Source organism: Brachypodium distachyon, chromosome 2 (genome assembly GCF_000005505.3).
Source record: "Brachypodium distachyon strain Bd21 chromosome 2, Brachypodium_distachyon_v3.0, whole genome shotgun sequence".
NCBI classification, from domain to species: Eukaryota; Viridiplantae; Streptophyta; class Magnoliopsida; order Poales; family Poaceae; genus Brachypodium; species Brachypodium distachyon.
Genome location: NC_016132.3, coordinates 23,629,911 through 23,653,297, shown reverse-complemented (window position 1 = coordinate 23,653,297; position 23,387 = coordinate 23,629,911). Strand labels below are relative to the sequence as shown.

The following is a 23,387-nucleotide window of genomic DNA, read 5'->3' as shown; positions in this document are numbered from 1 at the left end:
CAGGAATGGAGCTTAGTATCGTTGGGGACGAAAACCCCCTTTTATAGGGATCCCCGATTTCTGCCCGTTATGTGCAATTTATGCATAGAGCAGTACTACCGCTAGCCCAAGCGGTACTACCGCCAACGGTAGTGCAGCACCGGTACCGTACCAGTGCCGCTATATGTCAGTAGCGTTTTGCTACCTTATAGCACTGGTGCGGTACTACCGCGACCGGTACTACCGGTACTGCCGCCCTGGACAGAAAACTGGCAGAACCCTTTGGTTCAAAAATAGGTTTTAGCTAATCTTCACCGGTGGGATTTAGGCTATCTGGTGGGTGCAATTTGGTGGTTGTGTGTACGTGAAATTGATTCACCCAAGCCTTCCCAGATGGACTCCCTCTTTATAGTACGGATTTTTCTACGACTCAATATAAATAAAAAGCCGTAAATCTTTCTACGCTTCTTTCCTTTGAGGGCAACGAACCGCTTTGCTTGATTCTATATAATTTCTGAAAACACTTAGCATACGGTTAGTCCACATATTATGTTGTCATTAACACCAAAACTCATTAGGGATCGAAATGCCCTTTCAATCTCCCCCTTTTTGGTGCTTGATGATAACACAACGATTTGCAAATAAAAGTATATCAATAAAGCATTGTAAAGATATGCAATAGACTCAACACATAGAAAATAAAATATAGGCGGGCTCCTCCTAACTCTATGCACTATTTAGATTTTGCTTTTGGAATGCAAAGTCCATATATAAGCTAGGATCAACACTCCCCCTAGATTTTATAAGCTAATACTCAATTGCAAGGATTAAAGATATTTCAATTTGTTCTTCACAAGGATATGAATGATTCATTCAAGTATAATGAAGATCATACCTCCTCGAGGCACAAGGGTAAGAATGAATCACTCATGGAATTTTTCTATCACAAAACATAGCAAATCTTCTTCTTCATCTTCACTGGATGCTGAAGGGGTGGTCGCAAAGGTCAAGCACTCTTCCCACTTTACAGTGTGCTCGGAGCGCCATTCATCCTCTGGAGTAGTCTCAGCCTCACGCCCTGAGCTCGTGAAGGGAATGTCTAATTTCTCACAAATGGCCTTCTAAATGCGGCGAATCTCCTTGCCAGTGGAGTGGAGCTCATACATCTTGTGCTCATGATCTTTATGGATGCAAAATAACTGACCAAGCTTGCAATGAAGTGCAGCCATCCAACTCTCTTTCTGGCCATCTTGCCTTTGCCTTTGGCTTTGCTACGGGTCTGGACCACATAGTCTCATCCTCGGTCTCATCATCGGCAGCCTCCTCTTCAACAATCTCATCATCATCTCCATGCCTTGACATGGCATGTTCCTTAACCAACAACTTCCTAGCAGTATGAATGGTGAATCTGAAGGTAGGTGGCAAGACAATCTTGGAGAGGATCAAATCCACCACATAGGGAGCAAAGGTAGGGAGTCCTTCTCTGAATAGTCACAGCAAACATCTCATGCCAAAGGAAATTCATCACGTTCAACTTCTCGTTAGAATCCTTCTTCTGATGTGTCATGATGAGCAAATCAACCATGTAGCCATGAATCTGATCCAAGTTGCCACTGCGGCAAGCAATGGTGTTCCGATACACCCGGTGCATGATATGATAAGTGGGCAAGAGAGCTTTGGACTTGCCAGCCTCGGCTCTTCCCGGAATGTGCAAGTGAGCCATGTCATCCTTTGTCACTCCAGTGCCAGTGCGAGAGACCACCCAACCTCGGTTGCGGTAACCTAGAACGGCACCAAACTCATCCCAATTGCAGCTGTAGATGCAATCATTAGACATCCGAGTGATGGTCCAATCCTCATCCTCATGAAAGTGCACGATGGCGAAGAACTGAGCAACAAGGTATGGATCAAAGTTTTGCTTGAATTGCATGATAGGGAGCAAGCCAAGGTTCTCACAAATCTGATAAGCCTCATCAAAGTAGCGCTTATCTCTCATATGATCCACATCAATGTGATGTTGCACCACAAGGTTGATCTCTCCACCTTTCCTATACTTCTCATTGAAGATCTGTTCTTGAAAGTCCGTATAAAAGTTCCTTCCAATCCCGATACCGGAGTTGACTTCCATATCCTCAAGATAAGGGTTCTTGTTCCTTTCCACCACAAAATCTTGAGGGGGCCATTTGTCAATCCTCTTAGGGGCACGTGGTGGTGGAGGGGTTGGATCTCTGCGAGTGCGAGGAGCCTTGCGAGGACGCTCATACTCTTCATTGATAATCTGCTGCCTTTGAGCCTTGGTAAGCCCCCTACCGGTGGCTTTCTTGGTTCCTTTTCTCCGTCCGCGACTAGAACTAGCACATGTGACAGAAATAGGGTATGAGGGAACAGATAAGCATACACAAGTTCATGGAGAACATGAATTAGTTATGTAGTGGAAGCAATATTGAAGCAAGATTCAACCCAGGCCGGTAGTGCTGCCTAACCCAGGGCGGTAGTACTGCTGCGGTACCGCCTCGTGCCCGAAGGCACGAAACTCCCTAGGGTTAGGGACTCAATCCACAGATCGGGACAAATCTCACCACAATAGTACATCAACTACACATCTAAAGCACAAACCCTACTCCAAAACTAGGATTCATCCATTTTTCAAGATACATTCTCAACCTTACACCTAGGGGTTAAAAAATTGAGCCCTAGAACGTGAGGAAACAAGAAAAGTACCGGTCATCTTGGATGAGAGGACGAAGGAGAACCATTTCCTTGGAGCAGATCTGAGAAGCACCGATAGTACCGGCAGATCCAAGCTTGAGCTTGGCGAGGCCTCCAATGGGGAACACCAGGAAATTAGGGTTTGGGGTCGGGCGGAGTGGGGAAGAAAACTCCTCACCAGGTCGGCCCCACCCTTTTTAAGTGTCTGTGTCGGACGGTACTGACCCAGTACGGCCGCCGGTACTACCGCTCTGGGATGAGCGGCAGTACCGCCCTAGAACTGCAGGCACTCCTAGAAATGAAAGAGTACTTGTGTATGGAGTAGAATAGTGTGGTTCCTTAGATAAGAGACATGCTTAGGTTGGAGCACACACAAAGGGTGATACATTTGGATGTTTATATACACTCACTCTTGCAAGATCGAAAACTAAATGACAAGAGATGAGTGCTCTCCAATAATAAACATATATAGAGTCATCAATATTGACTTATAAGATTTGCAATGAATTGAAAAGAACCATATTTGAGTATGTATGAGCTTGACACCGCGAATATAGATTCTTGGGCTCAAGACTCAAAACTCACATTGAAGCTCAATGTATGAAATTAATGTTAGCATAGTAAGGGTAGCATTTGCCCATGAATTGAGCAATGCTCCCCCTACATCCATGCGCACATCCAAATTAGACAAATGTTGACCGTGGGTACGGGTGCAAGTTCATCACACCACAACACTAGAATTTATGATATTTAGCTCATGCCTTAACTCAAAAAATCTTGCTTCATCAAGTGCTTCGTGAAAATATCCGCTAGTTGCATACCGGTGGCAACATAAGAGATACGGGCCACGTGCTCTCGAATGAAATGATGACGACTCTCAATATGCTTCGTCTTGCTATGTTGCACGGGATTGTGGGCTATCTTAATGGCACTCTCGTTGTCACATAAAAGAGGCACACTTTCACAAATGATTTCATAGTCCAACAATGTTTGCCTCATCCATAATAATTGTGCACAACAACTTGCGGCGGCGATATACTCGGCTTCCGTAGTGGAGAGAGACACACAATTTTGCTTCTTAGAAGACCAACTCACCAAAGACCTATCAAGGAATTGGCACGTCCCGGAAGTTGACTTCCTATCCACTTTGTCTCCCGTCCAATCCGAATCCGAGTATCCCATGAGCTTAAAACTTGATCCTTTAGGATACCATAAACCAAAGTTTGTGGTATGAACCAAATATCTAAACATTCGTTTGACAGCCACTAAGTGGCTTTCTTTTGGTGCGGATTGATATCTTGCACAAATTCCCACACTCAACATAATATCCGGTCTAGATGCACAAGGTAAAGCAAAGAACCAATCATAGAACGATATACCTTTTGATCCACATCTTTACCATTGGGATCGAGATTAAGAGAGATTGATGTAGACATGGGGGTCTTGGCACTCTTGGCATCATGCATCTTGAATCTCTTTAGCATGTCTTGAGTGTATCTGACTTGATTAATAAAGATTCCTCTTCTCAATTGCTTGATTTCAAATCCAAGGAAAAACTCCAATTTACCCATCATAGACATCTCAAACTTTTCGGTCATTAGCATAACAAATTGATCATTGAACACACCATTAGTAGAACCAAATATGATGTCATCAACATATAGTTGGCATATAAACAAATCACCACCAACCATCTTAGTAAAAAGAGTGGGGTCAATTACCCCAATTTCAAAGCCACGATCCACTAGTAGCTCCTTTAGGTGCTCGTACCAAGCTCGAGGTGCTTGTTTGAGACCATAAAGGGTTTTATCAAGTTTGTACACGTGGTTAGGAAATTAAGGGTCCTCAAACCCCGGTGGTTGTTTGACATATACCAACTCATTTAGTGGACCGTTTAGAAATGCACTTTTCACATCCATTTGTTGCAAAGTAATGTTATGATGCGATGCATATGCAACTAAGATACGAATAGATTCAAGGCGAGCAACGGGAGCGAAAGTTTCACCGTAGTCAGTACCCTCGACTTGGGAGAAACCTTGAGCCACCAATCATGCCTTGTTCCTTGTCACTTGTCCAAGTGCATCTTGCTTGTTCTTGAAATATCCATTTTGGTCTTTCCACCAATGACCATACTCTATTGCGATCGAAGTTATTCAACTCTTCATGCATGGTATTAAACCAATCCGGATCCTCGAGTGCTTCTTGTACCTTTTGGGGCTCAACACAAGAGACAAAAGCATGATGTTCACAAAAATTAGCTAATTGTCTACGAGTAGTTACCCCTTTCCTCACACTTCGTAGGACATTGTCCAAGGTATGTTCTTGAAGTTGAAGTCGTGAGGCAATATTCATGACCCGACGTTCCATAGCTTCTTGAGATAAATATTGAGTCTCAATGAAAGCTTGAAGAGTCACCAACATCAACATTTACTTGATCTTGCCCTTGATCAACTTGTTCATTCACATGAGAGACTTGTTCTTGTTCTTGGCTAGCTCGTGGATCTTGTGGAGATGAGGGCTCCACTTGAGTAGAGCATTGTCCTTCTCCTTCTTCCATACGGGGATCCTCAATGGGCATAATTTGACCTATGCCCATTCTTCGTATGGATTGGGGAGGAATTTCATCATCTACATCCACAACATCAACTTGTCCCACATGAGAGCCATTATTCTCATCAAACTCCACATTACAAGATTCTTCAACACATCCGGTGGATTTGTTGTAGACTCTATAAGTGTGGGAGTTTGATGCATAGCCAACAAATATGCCCTCATAAGTTTTAGGCTCAAATTTAGATAAACGAACACCTTTCTTAAGCACAAAACACTTACAACCGAATACCCGAAAGTACTTGAGGTTGGGCTTGCGTCCCGTGAGAATTTCATAAGATGTCTTGTTCAATATCTTGCGGAAATAGAGGCGATTAGTAGCATGGCATGCGGTGTTGATTGCTTCGGCCCAAAAGTTGTATGGAGACTTAAACTCCGCCAACATTGTCTTTGCCGCATCCATGAGAGTTCTATTCTTCCTCTCCGCTACACCATTTTGTTGAGGGGTATACGCAGCGGAATATTGTCTTTTGATACACTCATCACTCAAAAACTCAATCAAGGTGTAATTCTTGAACTCGGAGACATTATCACTCCTAATAGCCATAATCTTTGCATTGTATTGACGTTGGGCTTCATTGGCAAAGTCGATGACGATTTGTTGGGTCTCACTCTTGTGTTTGAAGAAGTATACCCAAGTGTACCTAGAATAGTCATCAACAATAACCAAACAATATTTCTTAACACCAAGACTATAATATGTAGGAGGACCTAAGAGGTCCATATGAAGGAGCTCCAAAGGCCTCGTTGAAGTGATAATTATCTTGTGGTGATGTGCTTTCTCATGTAACTTCCCTTCAATACAAGCACTACACACACGGTTTTTATTAAATGAAACATTGGTTAGTCGTAGCACATGCTCACCTTTGAGGAGACTTTGCAAAGATGTCATATTGACATGGGCTAGACGGCGATGCCATAGCGAACCCACATCAAATTTAGCCATTAGACATGTTTCTTCTCTAGTGGGTTTCTTACCGAAATCTACCAACAAAGGCTACTTTAAGAGTCTTGCTCCACAAAAGGGTCACACTAGTTGTGCCAAAGAAGGAATAAAAACCCATATGTGCAAGTTGAAGTACCGAAAGTAAATTGTATGAAAGGGACTCAACAAGCATGACATTCTCAATGGATGTGAGAGATGACAACCTTGCCTAGTCCCAATACCGTTGATTGTGAAGAATCTCTAAATGTAACTTGCTTGGACCTTGATGTACTACTTTTAGTGTCCACCAGCAATTCTTTGCTCCCGGTCATATGATTAGTGCATCCATTATTCACTATCCATGAAGATCCACTGGAAGCGACCTACAAGTTTAAGCTTTGGTTTTAGGTACCCATCTTTGAATCGGTCCTTTAGCGTTAGCAACAAGGGTCTTAGGAACCCAAATAGACCAATAAACATATTCATAAGGAGAACCAACAAATTTGGCATAAACGTGTCCATCATTAGTACGACAAAGAACATACGAGGGATTGAAATCCCCGATACTATTATCATAGGTGGCCTTGCCACCCTTCTTGTTCTTTGGCTTCTCCTTGGCCGCCTCCCCTTCCTTCATAAAATAAACATTAGTGTGGGAAGGAGCCTTGGCATTCTTGTTGTTGCTCTTCTCATTGGGGTTATACCCAATTTCCTCCAATCCAAAAGCTTTTCTGTGATCATTCAAAAGATCATGGAGGTTCTTCTCCCCTTGGAAGCAAGTGGTTAGGCCCTTTTCAAGTTGAGCTTTCAATCTAGCATTATCCTCAATCATAGATGTATGCTTAAAACAAGGGTTAGTTGAAACATCTTTATCATTAGAAATTAATTCCTTAACAACAGAATATAGAAGATGATCACAAAACTCTTTGGGAGACCTGTACTCACTTGTCAAGGACTTGTGATCCTTTCCAAGTTTGTCAAAGTCCTCAAGGAGGTTTCTATGACCATTCTCAAATTCACATATGCTACCCAAGTAATCATTAGCAAGGGACATAGCATTATCATAAGAATTTTTAACTTTAGCAAGTTCCTTAGTGAGTGACTCCTCAATTGTTTCCCTATTTGCTTGTTCTTTGTAAGAGCTTCATTAAGCTCCGCAATCTCATGAGCGGCAACGCACTCAAGTATTACCTTCTCATCCATGAGCTCATCATGTTCTTCAATAATAGCTTGAGCTTCACCTAGTTTTTCCAAGAGGTCCTCAAACCTCTTTTTGGTCTCACCTTCCAAGCTTGCCATGAAGATCTCGAACTCATTCATGTTATTCTTAACAACACTACTCTCCTCCACACAATCAAATAGAGATAAACTCTTAGCAATGACATGCTTGGTGGGAGGAGCGATTACCGAAGAGGTCTTGGCCATAAGGCATTTGGGTGAGTGGTTCTTGGTCTCATTGGGGGAGTCGAAGAGGGATGGAAGTGAAGGAGCAATGGCAATGTTCGCCCTCTCCGTGGACTCTTCCTCATCATCATCTTCGTCACCCAAAGTATATTCTTCTTGAACAAAAAGCATTGTTGGTTGCCTCTTCTTCGTTGGCTTCTTGTGAAAGGAGGGCTTGGTCTTCCCTTGAAGGATGAGACGACCACCATTCTCCTCCCTTCTCTCATAGATACAATTTGCAACGAAATGGTCATTATTACCACAATTATAACATTTACGAGATTTTTGACCTTTGGACTTGGAGCTTGAAACTCCGTTGTTGTAGTAGTTGTTGGGGTTGAAGGTGTTGGACTTGACAAACTTCTTGTTCTTTCAAGAAGCTTGAGCCACAAGAGCCATGTGATCATTGAACTCATAGTTGCAATTTTCTTCCGTGACCTCAACTTCTTCTTGTTGGGGAGCTTCACTTGGAGTTGAAATGGGAGCCACGTTGGCTTTCAATGCAAGGTTTGAACTTTGAGAGAGAAACTTGGCTCGAATGAGGTTGTCCTCCGAGGTTTTCTTGAGAATATCCATAGCCACGAACTCTCCCATCACTTGACTTGGAGTCAAGCTATAGTAGTCCGTTTTTTGCCTAATCATTGCGGCATGGACCTCTCGGTGTGGGAGATGAATTCTATGAATAGACACTTGATGCATTCATCATTGATGTCACGACTTTCATGGTCCTTCATCTTGGCTCCAAGAGTGATGACTCTCCTATATAGCTCATCCGGAACCTCTCCATACTTCATGAAAAAAATTCTTGCATTCATTGATGACCACTTCAAACTTTGACTTCTTGACACTCTCATTCTTGTCAAAGTGGTCACCAATGAGCTTCCACGCATCTCTAGCGGAATCAACTCCACGAACATTGGTTCTATACTCCAAGGGTAGAGCCTTTAGGAGTATTTCAATGGCATGCTCATTGAGTTGATTGTTGACATACTCTCTTGGCGACATGTTCTTTGGATCATAAACAAAATAACCTTCCTCAACAATTCTCCACAACCCCGTTGATATGCTCTTGAAGTGAGTCCTCATGGAATGAAACCAATCAACGTAGTTAGTAGAGGTTAGCATGGGGGGATCACCTTGGTTGTACATAGGTGACAAATTATGGTAGCGATGATTATATTGAGGTTGTGGAGCCACCTCACTATACAACCCATAGCCACCCCTACCTTGGGATTTGGAGGCACTCTCTTCTATAGCCTTAGGCTTGTTACGGGTTTCGGCATCCGAATCTTCCTTAGTCAAATCCACCGCACTTGGTGGCTTGGCATGGAAGGACTCAGTAGAAAAAGAAGAGGCTTTGTTAGGTAGGTGCTCACTAATCTTTTTGTCCACACTATCTAGAATCACCTTTTGCATGCTATCCAAAAGCAATTTGATGGATTTAAAAGTTAGTGGAGCATTATCATCTATCACCTCGGGTTCTTGGGGTTTCATGAACCCATCATCGCCGGCCATACTCTTAAGAGTGGTAAAGCCCTAATTAAGAGACGAGGTTCTTATACCAATTGAAAGATCGGTATGGTGGATTTCTGCCCGTTATGTGCAATTTATGCACAGAGCGGTACTACCGCTAGCCCAAGCGGTACTACCGCCAACGGTAGTGCAGCACCGTACCGTACCAGTGCCGCTATATGTCAGTAGCGTTTTGCTACCTTATAGCACTGGTGCGGTACTACCGTGACCGGTACTACCGGCCTGGGATGACCGATACTGCCGCCCTGGACAGAAAACTGGCAGAACCCTTTGTTTCAAAAATAGGTTTTAGCTAATCTTCACCGGTGGGATTGAGGCTATTTGGTGGGTGCAATTTGGTGGTTGTGTGTACGTGAAATTGATTCACCCAAGCCTTCCCAGATGGACTCCCTCTTTATAGTACGGATTTTCCTACGACTCAATATAAATAAAAAGCCGTAAATTCTTCTACGCTTCTTTCCTTTGAGGGCAACGAACCGCTTTGCTTGATTCTATATAATTTTTGAAAACATTTATCATACGGTTAGTCCACATATTATGTTGTCATTAACACCAAAACTCATTAGACATCGAAATGTCCTTTCAATACAGATCAGACAAGCATGACGTAGGGGTATTATCTCATCAAGGGCCCTGAACCTAGGTAAATCGTGTTCCCTATGTTCTTGTTAGCCGACGAGTTCGCCAACACACACTCGAAATCTTTCCTACATATCGCCTCACATGACAGCTAGAAGGGAAGAGTTGCCCCATGTAATGGTTTGTCTCCCAAAATAAAAGTTTGTGGAAAGAAACGCTGTGTGTGACTTTGCATCGAAAATTTATTTATATTTTCATCAAATTTTATCTATTTTTTCTGTAAAATAATTCTGCGTTGACTTCGGAGCTGCTTGAATTTTCAACCGTAGACTGTACACCTTCTGTTCATTTCCCTTTCCTTGGATACTTATGCATGCCGTGACGCATGGGGAGCTTCTGGAATGATCGAGATCAATACCAGGAACACCCACACCGAGTCCACTTCTTCTCACAGGACAGGAGTAGTACAGAACACCGACGCCAACTAGCCAAGAATGGACCACCGGGATATGATATCCAAGCAGAACTCTGAAATGCTTCGACAAATGAACCGTTTGCTAACCTCGGAATCTCAAATGGTATAAACTGTTATATCCGTTGATTTACGGTACTTGGACAATAGGCGCCTGGACAATAGACGCAGGCATGGTAAATGATCCTTTGTACTGTATCCACTGCCTGTCGTACAACGCAATAATTTTAAGCTTTTATTTTCGAACGAAGAAATTTAAGCCACGATGTTCTCAAGAACTAATCATGATCTCAGAAAACAAGGGGGGTCACACCATCACGCGCTCTTGTTGGGACAAGATGAGATGCCTCGTCTAGTCATCGTGGCTTTGTACACAGCAGCCGTGACAAAGCTTGGGTTCGCTTTCGATTTCTCTTGGTCTCCTCCGAAAGAGCAAGAGAGGCTGCGTTATCTGTTGTCTCTGTCTCTTTGGTTTAGTAGCGATGCACTAAAATAAGTATGGACAATGCCATGTGACGAATTAACAAAAGAAAAATTTAAGCGGGGCTAAGGAGATTTTTGTTGCTGCTTTCGTTCAATTTTTCCTAAGCGGACGAGCTTGAAATCTTGGGAGAAAACGGCAAATGTCAGTTTTCATGCACTACTTGCGCGGTTATGCCCATATATGTTCATTTGATGTGCCAAACATGCTAGCATCTTCAGCGGTGGTTCTTAAAACATGTCTCCTACTTGTTATTTAGGGGCTTCTCCTTAAATTTTTCAGCCCCTACTTCAACTCAATATTCAGCAATAGCCCTAAAATATCAGCAAATATTTAGTTGTTTCATTACACTGACTAGTGGGGCCCCTTGTCAGTGGGTCAAAAAATTCCCCCTCTCCTCATCTTCTTCCCCGAGCAGCTTCTGGAGGTGGGCAGGGAAGCTCCACCGTCGGCCGACGCAGGTCTCCATGGCCCATGGCTGGCCGGAGCACGGCCAGCAAAGGGGGCGACGAGGCCGTTGCTCACGAGGCAAGGCGGCCACTGGCTCTGATTCCTCTGTGGTGGCGCACGGCGGGACGAGGCGGCGGTGCGTGCGCAGCTTGACCTCGCCGTCGTCTTCTCTTCGTCAATGACCAATGACCATGGCCCCTTCCTCGCATAGCTCGCCCTCGCCGTGGTCTTCTCCGTCCCCGAGGGCGAGGCGGCAGACCAGCACAGAGGCGAAGGCGGAGGCGGCGCAGGCTAATACGGCAGAGGTGGCCCGGACGTGAGGCGCAGTGGTGGCCGGCGGTGAGGCTCAGAGCGACGGCCGGCAGCGAGGTACAGGGCAGCGGGGCATGTCAGTGGCGAGGTGGGCTGAGTTCTGCGGCCAGAGAAAGAGGAGAAGGTGACGTGGACAGGAGAATCGGGGCCTCACGGGGAGCCCCCAGGAATGGGGGCCAGAGGGGTGTCTCTAGGGGCCTGTTTAGAATAGGAGATCTAATAGGATTCCTGTTGAAAACTTTTTTTGGCATTAGCACCTAAAAATTGAGTAGAGACCCTGTTTAGGACCCGTAAACAGAACCCTCTTCGACGGTCCCCTGCTTGGGCCCCTAAAATATGAAGGCCTCTAAATCACCCCTCCCAGCCCCCATTCCAGGGGCTCCGGAGCCGGCCCCTATTCCCCTCCCCTCTGTGCCACGTCAGCCTCGTGCCTGCCCTCTCCGCCTCCGACCGCCGCGCCGCCGTCTCCGGCCACATACCTCGTCGCCGACGCCCGTGCCTCCTCCCCCCAGACCGCAGCCGCGCTACGCCGCCCTCGAACGCCCCCTCGCTGCTGCCGTTGCCCCTCGCCGTCGTTGGCCTCCGGACAGCCCCCTCGCCGCCCCTATTGGCTGCTGGCCTCGCCGTCGGCCTCCGCTCTTGTTCCCCGAGCTACTGCACGCTGCTCCTGGCCGCCGCCGCCCGCGTCCTTGACCGCGCGTCCCTCAGTTGCGCCTGCCGACACCCTTGGCCACCGCGTTCGCCGCCAACAGCCGCCTCCGCACCCGCACCCGCATCCAGCCCCTCCGCACCCTTCCACTGCGTCGCCATCGCCACCCCTGGCCGGCGCCTTTGGCCACACTGCCTCCGCCACCCACGGTTGGCGCCCTTGGCCACACCGCCTTCGCCGCCCCCGGGCGGCGCCCTTGAGGAAGAAGGGCATGGCTGCTTCTCATCTAGCACTAGGCTCGGGGAAGAAGATGGGATTTGGGGAAATCAAGAATGGGTCACTGACGGATTGGTCCCACTTGTCATTGTAAGAGCGAAAATGAATAGGGGCTACTGCGGAAGCTCAAATTGAAATAGGGCTTAATTTTTTTAGGGGCAGCCCCTAAAGAGCATTTAGGGGCCTTGTTTTAGGGGATAGTGTTGAAGATGCTCTTAGAAAGCTAACAAGACATCTCGATCTCTTCATCTTCGATGCACATATTTATTTATTTATTCTTGAAATTGAAGGCCTCACCGTCGCCTTCATGGTTGATCATGCGAGTTTCACATGATATTTTCTCAAACGGTGGTGAAGAGAAAGGGACTAGGAGAGAAGAGACGAAAAGAGGGGGTGAGAGTAGCGGCTAAGGTTTGGCTCCCTGATCACCTTTTTTTGCACGGAGGAGGAGTGGGGGTAACAAAAAAAACCTGGCCATTTACCAAATGAGACTTTTTTCTTTTAAAGATGGTTATGCATTATATTGCATATATTGTACTAATGTAAGTGCAAACATAGTATAATAGACGGACAAATTGCTCCTAATTTGAGATTCACATGTTCATTTATGTCTTAAAGTTCAAATTTTTTTCAAAACACATAGTAATTTGTACCATAAACTTTTTCGCAAGGTCCGAAAAATGCGGTTATTAGACGGTATCGTAACCAAAAATATCGCTCGGTAATCAAAACCCTCATGAGAGTCATGTCTGTTAATTTTTCCTGTCCATTTTGCATGTTCAAGATGAATCAGAAATCCATGTACTTAACGCGAGAACGAGTTACTATTTCCTTTTGTTTTTTCGAGCCGAAGAAAAATCAAGTATTGTTTTTTTAGGGAAACAGTAGATCAATTGATCTATTGCAAATATATTAATAAAAAGGATAATTACATCTATATAAGGGGTCATCGAAAGGCTAGCAGCCAATCTCTCAAGGCCTCAGAGTTTTTCCTCTTGGCTCTATGAAAAACAAGATTCATCTCCTCCCGAAACATCTTCCTACATCTATAAAGTGAAGGCAGCACATTATTGAAAATAAAATCATTTCGGATCCTCCAGATGCTCCAACAAACCAAAGCAGTGATCTCCATGTTGAATTGCTTAGGGAGCAATCTTCTCAGGGCCGTCAGGTTATGAAGAACATTCAGCCGAGGTGAAAAGGAGGGGCAAAGATATCTCCAGCGGGCCAAGTCAAATGGGCAATGAAAAAAAAGATGATCTCTAGATTCCATCTCATTGCGGTTGCAGAGGACACAGACATGTGATGGCAGATGAAAATTGATTCAAAATCAAGTTTTGAAGTGGATCAAAATTGATTCATCGTCAGGCAGCTGAACTCCCGGCTTCCACGCGGCCTGGTCTCAGGCCTCTTATCCCGACGTTTCCGTTCATGTGCATTTCCTTCTACTTGTTCGAGGACGTGAAGCTCCCGAGAAAAGAAAACATCGAGTCGCCTAGAAAATAGATAGCGGCACATACATCATGTTGGAAAATTTGCAGGGCACAAAAATCCTACACATCACGCACAGTGTAAGCTCGGTTCGCCGATAGAAAATCTCAATTTAAAAGGGAACATGCATGAGCCAGAGGCAAAAGTATGTACTGGTACTAGTATACGATTGACCCAGGAAATGCACGACGGCTTATAGAATAGACCTGTTTCTTTTTTTGGGCATGAATTGACCTGTTCCATCTAAGTATCCGCCTAAGCTGGTTGGCGTTGCGCTGCTTTGATTGCACGTTGTTGTTGTTGTTGTCGTCCCTGTCTAGTTATCTCGAGTTGCAATTTTGAATCATTATACTGCAGTACGTGCAGATAGCTTAAAGAACATTTCGCGAAGGAACCGACACAGCCGCGATAGGTTGACCACCGTAATTACCGGAGAAATGCATGGCATCCATCGTTGCCATTTTTGACACGAGGAGGCGCACCTTGTAAATCTCCCCACCCTTCGTCACCGCTAGCATTCGTTCATTAGTTTTGACGGGCTCTTAACTAGTTTCTGCCACCCTATTGTCTTTCTCGGAGTTATTGGTCTAGCTCACTTGTCAGCAACTCAGCACGGGCACGGCCGGCACTGCAGTGCACTTTCTTCCGGATTTTGGCGGTGAGTGCTGACATGCAGGGTCGTCCGACATGATCCTCACGACGGCAACAGCTAACTGCGGCCCTTTTTAACTCACAATCTTCCTGGGCCAGTTTGCTGCAAGTAGATATGACAGGGTGGGCGTTCCGCTGTAACGGAAAATTCGGTTCGGTTCGTCGGGTTTTCACGAAATTCGGTTTTTCAAAACTGAAAACCGAAATCACCTCGAAATTTTCGAGAACCGAATTTTTGGTTAACCGAAAGTTCTATTCGGTTCTCGGTTCTGAACCGAACTAACCGAACATAATTGATTGAGTAAAAACATTACTGAAAACAGATTTAGCAACATCACATAGGTTTAAGTCTTACAAAGTTGAACACAAAGATAAAGACATAATCTTGTGTGAGTCACAGTTGGGCTAGGGGTGTCTTGTTTAGAGGGGCGGTCATGCACGCGACATATGAATACTTAGGGTTTTTCGTGTATTTTCGGTTAGCCGAGACCAGAAACCGAACTGACCGAAAAACTTCGGTTTCTGAGTTTTCTGGCCGAAGTTTCATGCGGTTCTTCGGTTTTGGTCTAATCGGTTTCGGTTCTCGGTTTCTTGGTTTTTTTACCCACCCTGATATGAGTGGCACTAACTCCTTCAAAAAGATACTCCCTCCGTCCCAAATTAATTGGCGTCGGTTTTTTTTGCACAAAAAAACCCATGTAAGTTTTCGAAATAAACCTGTAGTCCGCGTTCTATTGGAACTTTTGCGGAAAAAAAACCATGTAAATTTTCGAAATTAACGCGTAGTACACGTTTAATTGAAAATGTTGACTGCAGGTTTATTTCGAAAATTTACAGGGTTTATTTTGCAAAAAAGACGGCGCCAATTAATTGGGGACAGAGAGAGTAGGAGCAGTGGTAGAAGAACGGGGTGCCTGTGCTACGGGATGAACATGCCATACTTGGCTGGGGCCTGCCGCTGACGAAACGGGGGGCCTGGCGGGCCCGTTTCAAGAAAAGTCTCAACTGTTATGCCTAGTAGAGGAATTGTTGAGAACCAATCATAACTTGGGTGGTCAGCCAGCGAGATATGCTGCCAGCCCACCAGAGTTCGATTCTCAAAGATCGTACTCTGATGTGTCACTTTACAAAATTATATATTTATATATTATCGGACTGCAATCGCCCAGCTATTACGGTTTAACTTAGAAAAATAGAGGAATTGCTGATCAATGGGACGTCGTACGTCAAATATGATCAATCCCGCAGCGGAGTGAGTCGTACGCAACGGCGCGCATGCTCGCTGGCTCCCGATCCAAACGCTCCGGAGCTGATTGAGTTACATGGCGGTTAAGTGAGTGACATACTCCACATGACAGACATGGCCTCGAGAACACTCCACAGCGATATCGTCTAAATGATCAGAATGATGAGCCGCGCCGGGGGCTGGTCCCTGTTTGTCTAAACAAAAAGGGAATGGAGCCAAATGATACACACGGTGCTCGACCCTACACACATGTGAGGGTCGACTCATCGACATCGGCTTCTTCTTCTTTCTTATCAGAACGGAGGTGAGGAAATATATGCTCAATGCAAGTGCCCAGTCCGCGTCAACAATTTATTAGCTCCGCCTACTTGCTCTTTTTTCTCTCCGAACTGTCTGGAATGTGTGCAAGAAATTTGTATGCCTTGTCAAGTTGTCATTGAACTTTTACGTGGAAGCAACCCATCTTTGTCCAGTCCAACAGTGGACGCCAGGACGACGCACTCGGCACTGATACAGGCACTTCCGTGGAAACTACTAGTACTAGTAGTCTATAGTACACTGGTCTTCGGTATTTGTTCTAGGAGGCGCACTAGTGACAAAACCACACTGCTTACAGAAAATACATAGGACGCACTTTGATGTAGCGATGGCATGTGGGCATCGCTGCAGGGGAAATGTGGAACCGCTCCGTTTGTCGACCTGGCGGTTCATTGTTATACGACATCTGCGTTGCTGCGTATAACATGATGCATGCAAGCGTCCGGAGAAAGCAATATTACAATGGAAAAGGCGCAACACGTCCCATGCTGCATGACTATGTATGTATAATGCCCCAGTATCGGAATGCAGACCAGTTCTCCAAAACAGGATGATCCTGTCACGTACACAAATTAAGTACGTACCCACCACGTACACTCGGCCATATATTGGCGCAAAAGATCACTGAATTACATGCACTACTCCAGTTCTGACTAGCCGCCAGCCCCAACCTACGCGAAGCAGCACCATGATCTACTCTCTACAAGTCTACTCCGCTCTACAGCTTGAATCCAATTCCAAGCACCAATGGTCTACTCGTGGTTACTGCCCCCACTCCCCAGACAAGACAGTACTCTCCGTTTCTGAGTATTTAGGAACGGAGGGGAGGAGTATATACTACAGCAACACGGGGAACTCACCACACGGGTGCCCGGGCTCGTGGCGCACGTGGCCGGTTTTTTTAACCGAGCCGCGGACGTGGCGTCGCATCGCACCGCAGAACAAAACGGTGGCCGGTGGGGGGCCAAAACGCGTTGCCGAACCCCCCGAGACTCCCTGCTCCCACATCTTTGTTTTTGTTTCGCTCAGAATCTGTGTGCAGCTTCGGGAGACATTTCGAGTCGGACGACGCGCCTGGATTCAGCTTTTTCTCAAAAGAAGAAATAATCTGGAATCACCCCTGGCCGGTGAGTAGGCAGCTTCTGTGGACAGTGGAATGAAGGCACATTTGACACGTATGGGAAAACATAGTACGAGTAACACTTTCCAAAATGCCTGTCAAAGCATAACATGATTGGCAAACCTACCGTCATGTGTTTGTTTCAACAAGCAAGATTGCAAGAACGACAGTTTTTTAAATCTTTTCGTCTTGAATTCAAAGAGGGGCTAATTTAGTTCTACGGTACTTCCTTCGTTTTCATAATTATTGTCTCAAATTTATACAAAAATAGGTGTATCTATTTCTAAAAAGTGTTCAGATACATGTAAGATTTCGACAAAAAATATGAAAAGGAGCAAGTATGTTTTTAAAACGTTGCCAGCTCGTTTAGTGGTGTGTTTCCACGCAAGAACAGATTGGACTGTGCTATGCACCTGCATTTTTTTTTCTGGAACCTGTTGTCTGCCTTTTGATTTCAACGCTCTTTATTCCGTTTCCAGTAAACGGGCTGACAATTGGACTCATACGGTGTTCCAAATGGGCCCAGTTTGTGAACTTCCCAACCATGCCAAGTTAACGTGGCCCGTACGGCATTACATCATACAACAAATGAAAACTGAGCCAAAGTACTCCTTCCGTTCAACAAAAGATGTTTGAATTTTGACTAAATTTGAATGCATCTATACACTAAGTCACATCTAGATACATCCGAATTTTGACAAACTTGAGACATCTTTTGTTAGATGAAGAGAGTACAGTTCTTTTTGTATGAAAACAAAACAATGATTATCATCGTGAGTCAGAATCTATCCCATGTTCAAAATTTTAGAGCATATAACTTACGCCGACTGTCTCTAAAGTTTGACCAACCTTATAACAAAAACTATCAACATTTATGGTGTCAAATGAAGATCATTAGATCCATATGGAAAATGTGTCTTGTATTTTGGACAGGAGGGAGTATTGTTCAAGCACTTAAATATATATAGTCCACTCCATCAGCCTAGAGCACACCTGACAGTTTTATTGCAGGAGAAAACTTAGTAGATGAAAAAAAAAGGGAAAACGATACTTCATCTATTGCTAAATGTAAGAAGTCATAATTTTGTTCTCAGTCAAACTTTTAAACTTTTGAATAAGTCTATAAAAAAAATTATCAACATTTACGACTTTAAATTAGTTTTATTAAATCCTACATGATGCATATTCCGTAGTAAATAAACTTAGTCAAATTTTAAGAGGTTTGACTTAGAAGCTAGTAGTCCCTACATTTATGAAGAGAGGCAGTACTAGCTAATATTCCAAGACTGTTATACTAAATCCTGACTTCGCCTCTTCACATATTCACGCGCTACTATTGCTAGCTGTTGATTCGTCCAAAAGATATTGTATAAGTATATAGGTGTACTCACAACAACTGAGTCGGCAAATTTTGAGAGATTTTATGAATGACTGTCCGGATCTGAACTCTAGTGAGTGGAGTCATGTTGACGCGTATGTCACTTACCACAATAAATCCAAAAAAAAATGTGAGCACATTTGTCAATTTTAAGATTCAAACCTCGATGGGCTGGTGCCACCATAAAAAACCAAACCACCTGATGTAGTCTTAGTTCACGACAAATTTCTGAGTTGGCATTGGTAATATAAGGATATGCGAATTAAGATACAGTCGCTACAAGGTTGGCAGATCAACACGCAAAGACCACACATAGTCTTCTACGGTGAAGATGGGGAACATATGGGCACACATGCACATGCTTCGCTCGAGCAGAGAAGGGGAGAGCGCGTACACGAGGGAACATCGAGCGATTGCATGGTTGGAACAAGAGAAAGTGGAAAACGACGAATCGGACGATCCAATCGGCCAATCCCGTACGTGCGGCAATCTCCTCTTCTACGCCCTCGGCCGCCCGTGCGCCCACGTCATATCAGTCGCACGTAACTCTTGAATAACGGCGTCCATCGATCTGATCTCACGACAAAGTTGATTCACTCACCTTGCCTACATATCAAAATCATACGATCACAAAACGTATCGTATAGCAATGCTCACAATCGTACAGGATAGGTTAGTACATAAGCTTAATCATATGCAAACCACTTTCGGTTTGGTCGTCAAATCAACTGGAAAAGTACATAGCCCACCCTCACTCGAAACTCTGTCGACATATGCAATCTTTGACGGGCTGATCCTGAGCACCGCCGAACACTTCGTTCACTTGATATCCACGGATCTACGGTCGTCATCAGGGTTAATTTACGCAGACCACTGGATCTACAGGTAAGCAAGCTCCCATTCGGTAACAGTATGTATAGTGCCGAGAAATAGTACGTAGCATGATCATTATCTTCGTACTACAATCAACACTTCGACGATTCATGCATGTGCTCCGAGAGGCGCGCACATCACCACCAAGAAGCCTCAAAAGCAGCAATCAGGATGCAAAACGACGATACCTACCCTTCATCCTTCCTCAAAGCCTCGCTCCTCCACTCGATCACTTCGGATCCATCAGAGTTTATGCCCATCATTTGCAAACTAATGATAGCATATATCATACGCCAAAATAGTAGTAGTACTACATTACTCAACGAATTAATAGACTTTCCTCTTCTTTTTTTTGCGAGGATAATAGACTTACCCATCCATCTTTCTATGTACCTAACAGTGATCCTACACCATTATTCAGCATACAGGTCCATGACCATGCCGGCCGCCATGACCATCGCCATCCACGAATCTGACACTACGATTAGATACCGAGACACACGGGCGCGTCCAAAACGCGAGCATGCCACGGTTCATTCATCCGATCGACGCTGTCACGCGCACAGCCTGAGCCCACACTGTCTCCTCCTTCCGGCGGCCGCCATCCTCTCCACCGCGCGCCACAGGCGCCGGGTCTCGGTGAGCGCGTCCTCCGCGGGCAGCTCGGCGCGGCAGCACGGGCACGTGTTGCGCCGCGCCAGCCACCGCAGCGCGCATGGCCAGTGGAACAGGTGCCCGCACGGCCTCAGCCCGCACACAACACCACCAGGCGCCATCTCCTCCCTGCAGATCGCGCACGGCGTCCCGTTCCCTGCCACGGCGGGCAGCGCCAGCACCGCCGCGCGCGCCGCGGCCCCGCGCCCCTCGCCGTCCTTGCCGATGCCGATGCCGGCCTCGGACGCGGCCACGTCCGCGAACCGGCGGCACTTGGCGGCCGCGTCGAGGCAGGGCGCGACGGCGGCCCAGGGCGTGGCGCCGAGGCCCGAGATGGAGAGCGCGCCGCGCAGCATGTCGTCGCGGAGCAGCGCGTGCCAGTCCACGGGGGAGGAGTCTGCGGACGGCGAGTAGGAGTTGCACATGGCGAGGAGCAGGAGCGCGGCGTCAAGGTCGGGCGCGGGGAGCCGGAGGAAGTGCGAGCCATCTTCGGCTGAAGAGAGCGCGGGGAGGAGCAAGAGGAGGGACCGCAGGAGCACGCGGCCGAGGAGCGCGGCCTTGGCGGGGAGCGGCATGGAGCGGAGCCGCGCGAGGGCGGCGGAGAAGTGCGTGGGGGAGAGGAGCAGGGAAGCGAGGCGGCAGCGCTGCCGGCGCGCGTCGGCCGCGATCGACTGTGCGAGCCAAGGGAATTGCGCGGCGGGGACGGATGTGAGGAGGGCGGCCATTATGGTTTCGGACGAGGAGGCTGCAGGCGAGTGGACATGGCTGGCTTCCATCGGGATCGCGAGCAGCTTTGGGGCGGAGTGGAGAGTGATCGAGTGAAGTGGTGCAAAATCTCCTTTTGAGGTGATTTATATGCCGCGGGAGGGCAATGCACCGTGTCTGGGAACTTTGTGTAAATCTGAACTGTAGTATGGGTCCATCTTCACACCAATCGGTTATTGAGTAGGAGTAATATCTAATGCAAAAACTTAAATCTCGATTGCTCGATAAATCACAATGGTCACATCAGGGCGTTAGATCAAGATCTGTGTGTCATCTTCATTTATTTTTTTCATGTGCTGCTCTTCGGTCTTAGGGTGCGTTTGGTTCTGCTTTACTTCTGAGCTTTGCTTTTTCTAATGTGGAAAAACTGTTTTGCCTTTTCTGTTATTTAAAAGTAGGAAGCGTGTTTGGTTGAAACATCTGCTTTTGCTTTTGTAATGACCTAATGACTGTTTATATGCGAATTGATCGTAAATTGATGATCTTTGCATTGATTGTGATGATGAGGAGAAAATTCATGTCTGCAACGTTGATTATGTTTACATAAGAAATAGAAACCTTCGTTTTATATTATAACACAAAATAAATATCGTTGATGTGATAATGTAGCCATGGACATAGCTAAACAACACCGCGAGCAATTTTGGAACATCTCATACATACTTGTAAGTTGTAACCAAGAACCTACAGGCATCCTCGAATAATTTGAGAGAAGCAATTGAGAAAAAAAGACACAGACAGCCAACAGTGTAGAGGTCTACCCGTGTTGCAGTGGCAGGGACAGGCCGGGCCGGGGTCGGGCGTGGCAGGAGGCTGCAGAGGGGTGTCAGGGTGGGGCAGGCCGGGACTGGCATCAGGGATGGGCGTCGAGGACGGGCGCCGGGCGAGGACATGTCGGGGAAGGGCGGAGGGGAGCGCCGTCGGCTAGGGTTGTGCCGTTGTGCTTGTTTGATGCGGAAGGACGAGGGGCTCTGCATTTCAGTGTTTCGTTTGGGTAGAAGAGAAACATCGAACTGTTTTTCACTTGAGGGATGGCAGCGTGGGTAAAAAACTTCAACTTGGCAAAGCAAAAGCCACAGGAAGTATCTCTAAACCTACTTTGAGAATTTCACTAAAAAAGCAATCTTCTTTTTTGCCTTTTGCTGTGGAAAATACCTGTTTGGTTAGCTTTTTTTTTTTGCTTTTTGGAAGCAAAAGCAGAAAAGTAGGCTAACCAAACGCACCCTTAGTCTAACAGCGAAACACGCCAGCTGATTTCTAACTAAAAACAAATGATTTCTCAGTAACAAACCCGTTCTCGAAATCTCAGTTATATTTTCTTTCTAAACCATTCTCAGTAGAACCCCATAATATATCTAAATTGCATGTACTCACTCCGTCCAACAAAAGATGTCCCAAGTTTGTCAAAATTTGGATGTATGTAGACATGACTTAGTGTATAGATGCATTCAAATTTAGTTAACGTTGAGAATCTTTTGTTGAACGGAGGAAATACTAGAATTTTTATATCCAACCATGTACTCTCTCTATTTCAAATTCTAAGGTGTAATAGTTAAAGTATAGATGGTATGCTGGACTTTCAGGGTGAAAGGGCTGAACACAGTGATAGGATTTCTGCTGTCAATCAAGTTAACTTGAGGTTTGCTAAGGAGACAGAACAGTTAGACAACTTGGAATGCTCTAATGCTGAGTCTGAACCTAACAGTCCCGCTCAATTTGCTACGAAGTGTGGCCTGGGTACACGAGCTATTAATGAGATGAATGCAATGGACAATAATGTGGAATCTCCTGAAAATGTTGTCTCTATTGGTACTCCACCTGCATAGATTGAAGAATGTGGTACTCCTAAGAACTATGCAGATGCAGTCAGAAATGGACAGAATGGGCCAGTCAAGTCCCCTCTGCCAGCTAAAGAGGGTAAGAGTAAAAAAGCCAATATGATTGATGATGGGAATAGAAGGAGAAGCAGTCGAAATGCTAATGATGACAAAGCAGCACTGGACAAGGCCATGGACAGGGCAAAGTTTAAGAACTTGGAAGCTACTTAAGGTAATGATTCAGACAATCCTTTCCCTACTGTTTTAAATTCTACAGCTTTTACTTTACATCAAATAGCTACTCAACTAGGTGTCAATATTGGTAATTCTGCAGTAGATATTGATAACAACTTACAAGTTATGAAAGGGTTGGAGGAGGCTAGAACGGCTTTATATATGTCTAGTTTGAGAACAAAAAATGAAGTTATTCAGGAACATAATGCAAAGTTAGATAGTTTTGATCTTGAAGTTATGCATGAGTTACTTTCTTCTTCTGAAGATGAACATAATGACTTGTCTGACTTCTTTAACTTTCAGTTTGGTAATAGCAGTAGTAAAAAAAGTGTTAAGGTTAACACTGGGCATATCAATGTTAAACCTAAGGTTAAGAGTAGGAGATATAATAAAAAGAAAAGTTAAATGTCAGGTCTCTTCTG

The 23,387-nt window shown here is 45.4% G+C and overlaps 1 protein-coding gene across 1 annotated transcript; it reads right to left on the bottom strand.

The window, feature by feature from the left end:
* Window positions 1-19,757: 19,757 nt before the first annotated feature.
* On the bottom strand, window positions 19,758-21,132 carry LOC100843251 (E3 ubiquitin-protein ligase SGR9, amyloplastic). The gene has a single exon (XM_010233076.3). It carries the CDS (start codon window positions 20,923-20,925, stop codon window positions 20,050-20,052), a length of 876 nt encoding a protein of 291 aa, XP_010231378.2. The 5' UTR covers window positions 20,926-21,132; the 3' UTR covers window positions 19,758-20,049.
* Between the last annotated feature and the right edge of the window lie 2,255 nt (window positions 21,133-23,387).

What these genes read in the sequence shown, in the direction of transcription:
- LOC100843251 (XM_010233076.3), bottom strand. Translation starts at nt 20,925, where the DNA reads ATGGAAGCCAGCCATGTCCACTCGCCTGCAGCCTCCTCGTCCGAAACC.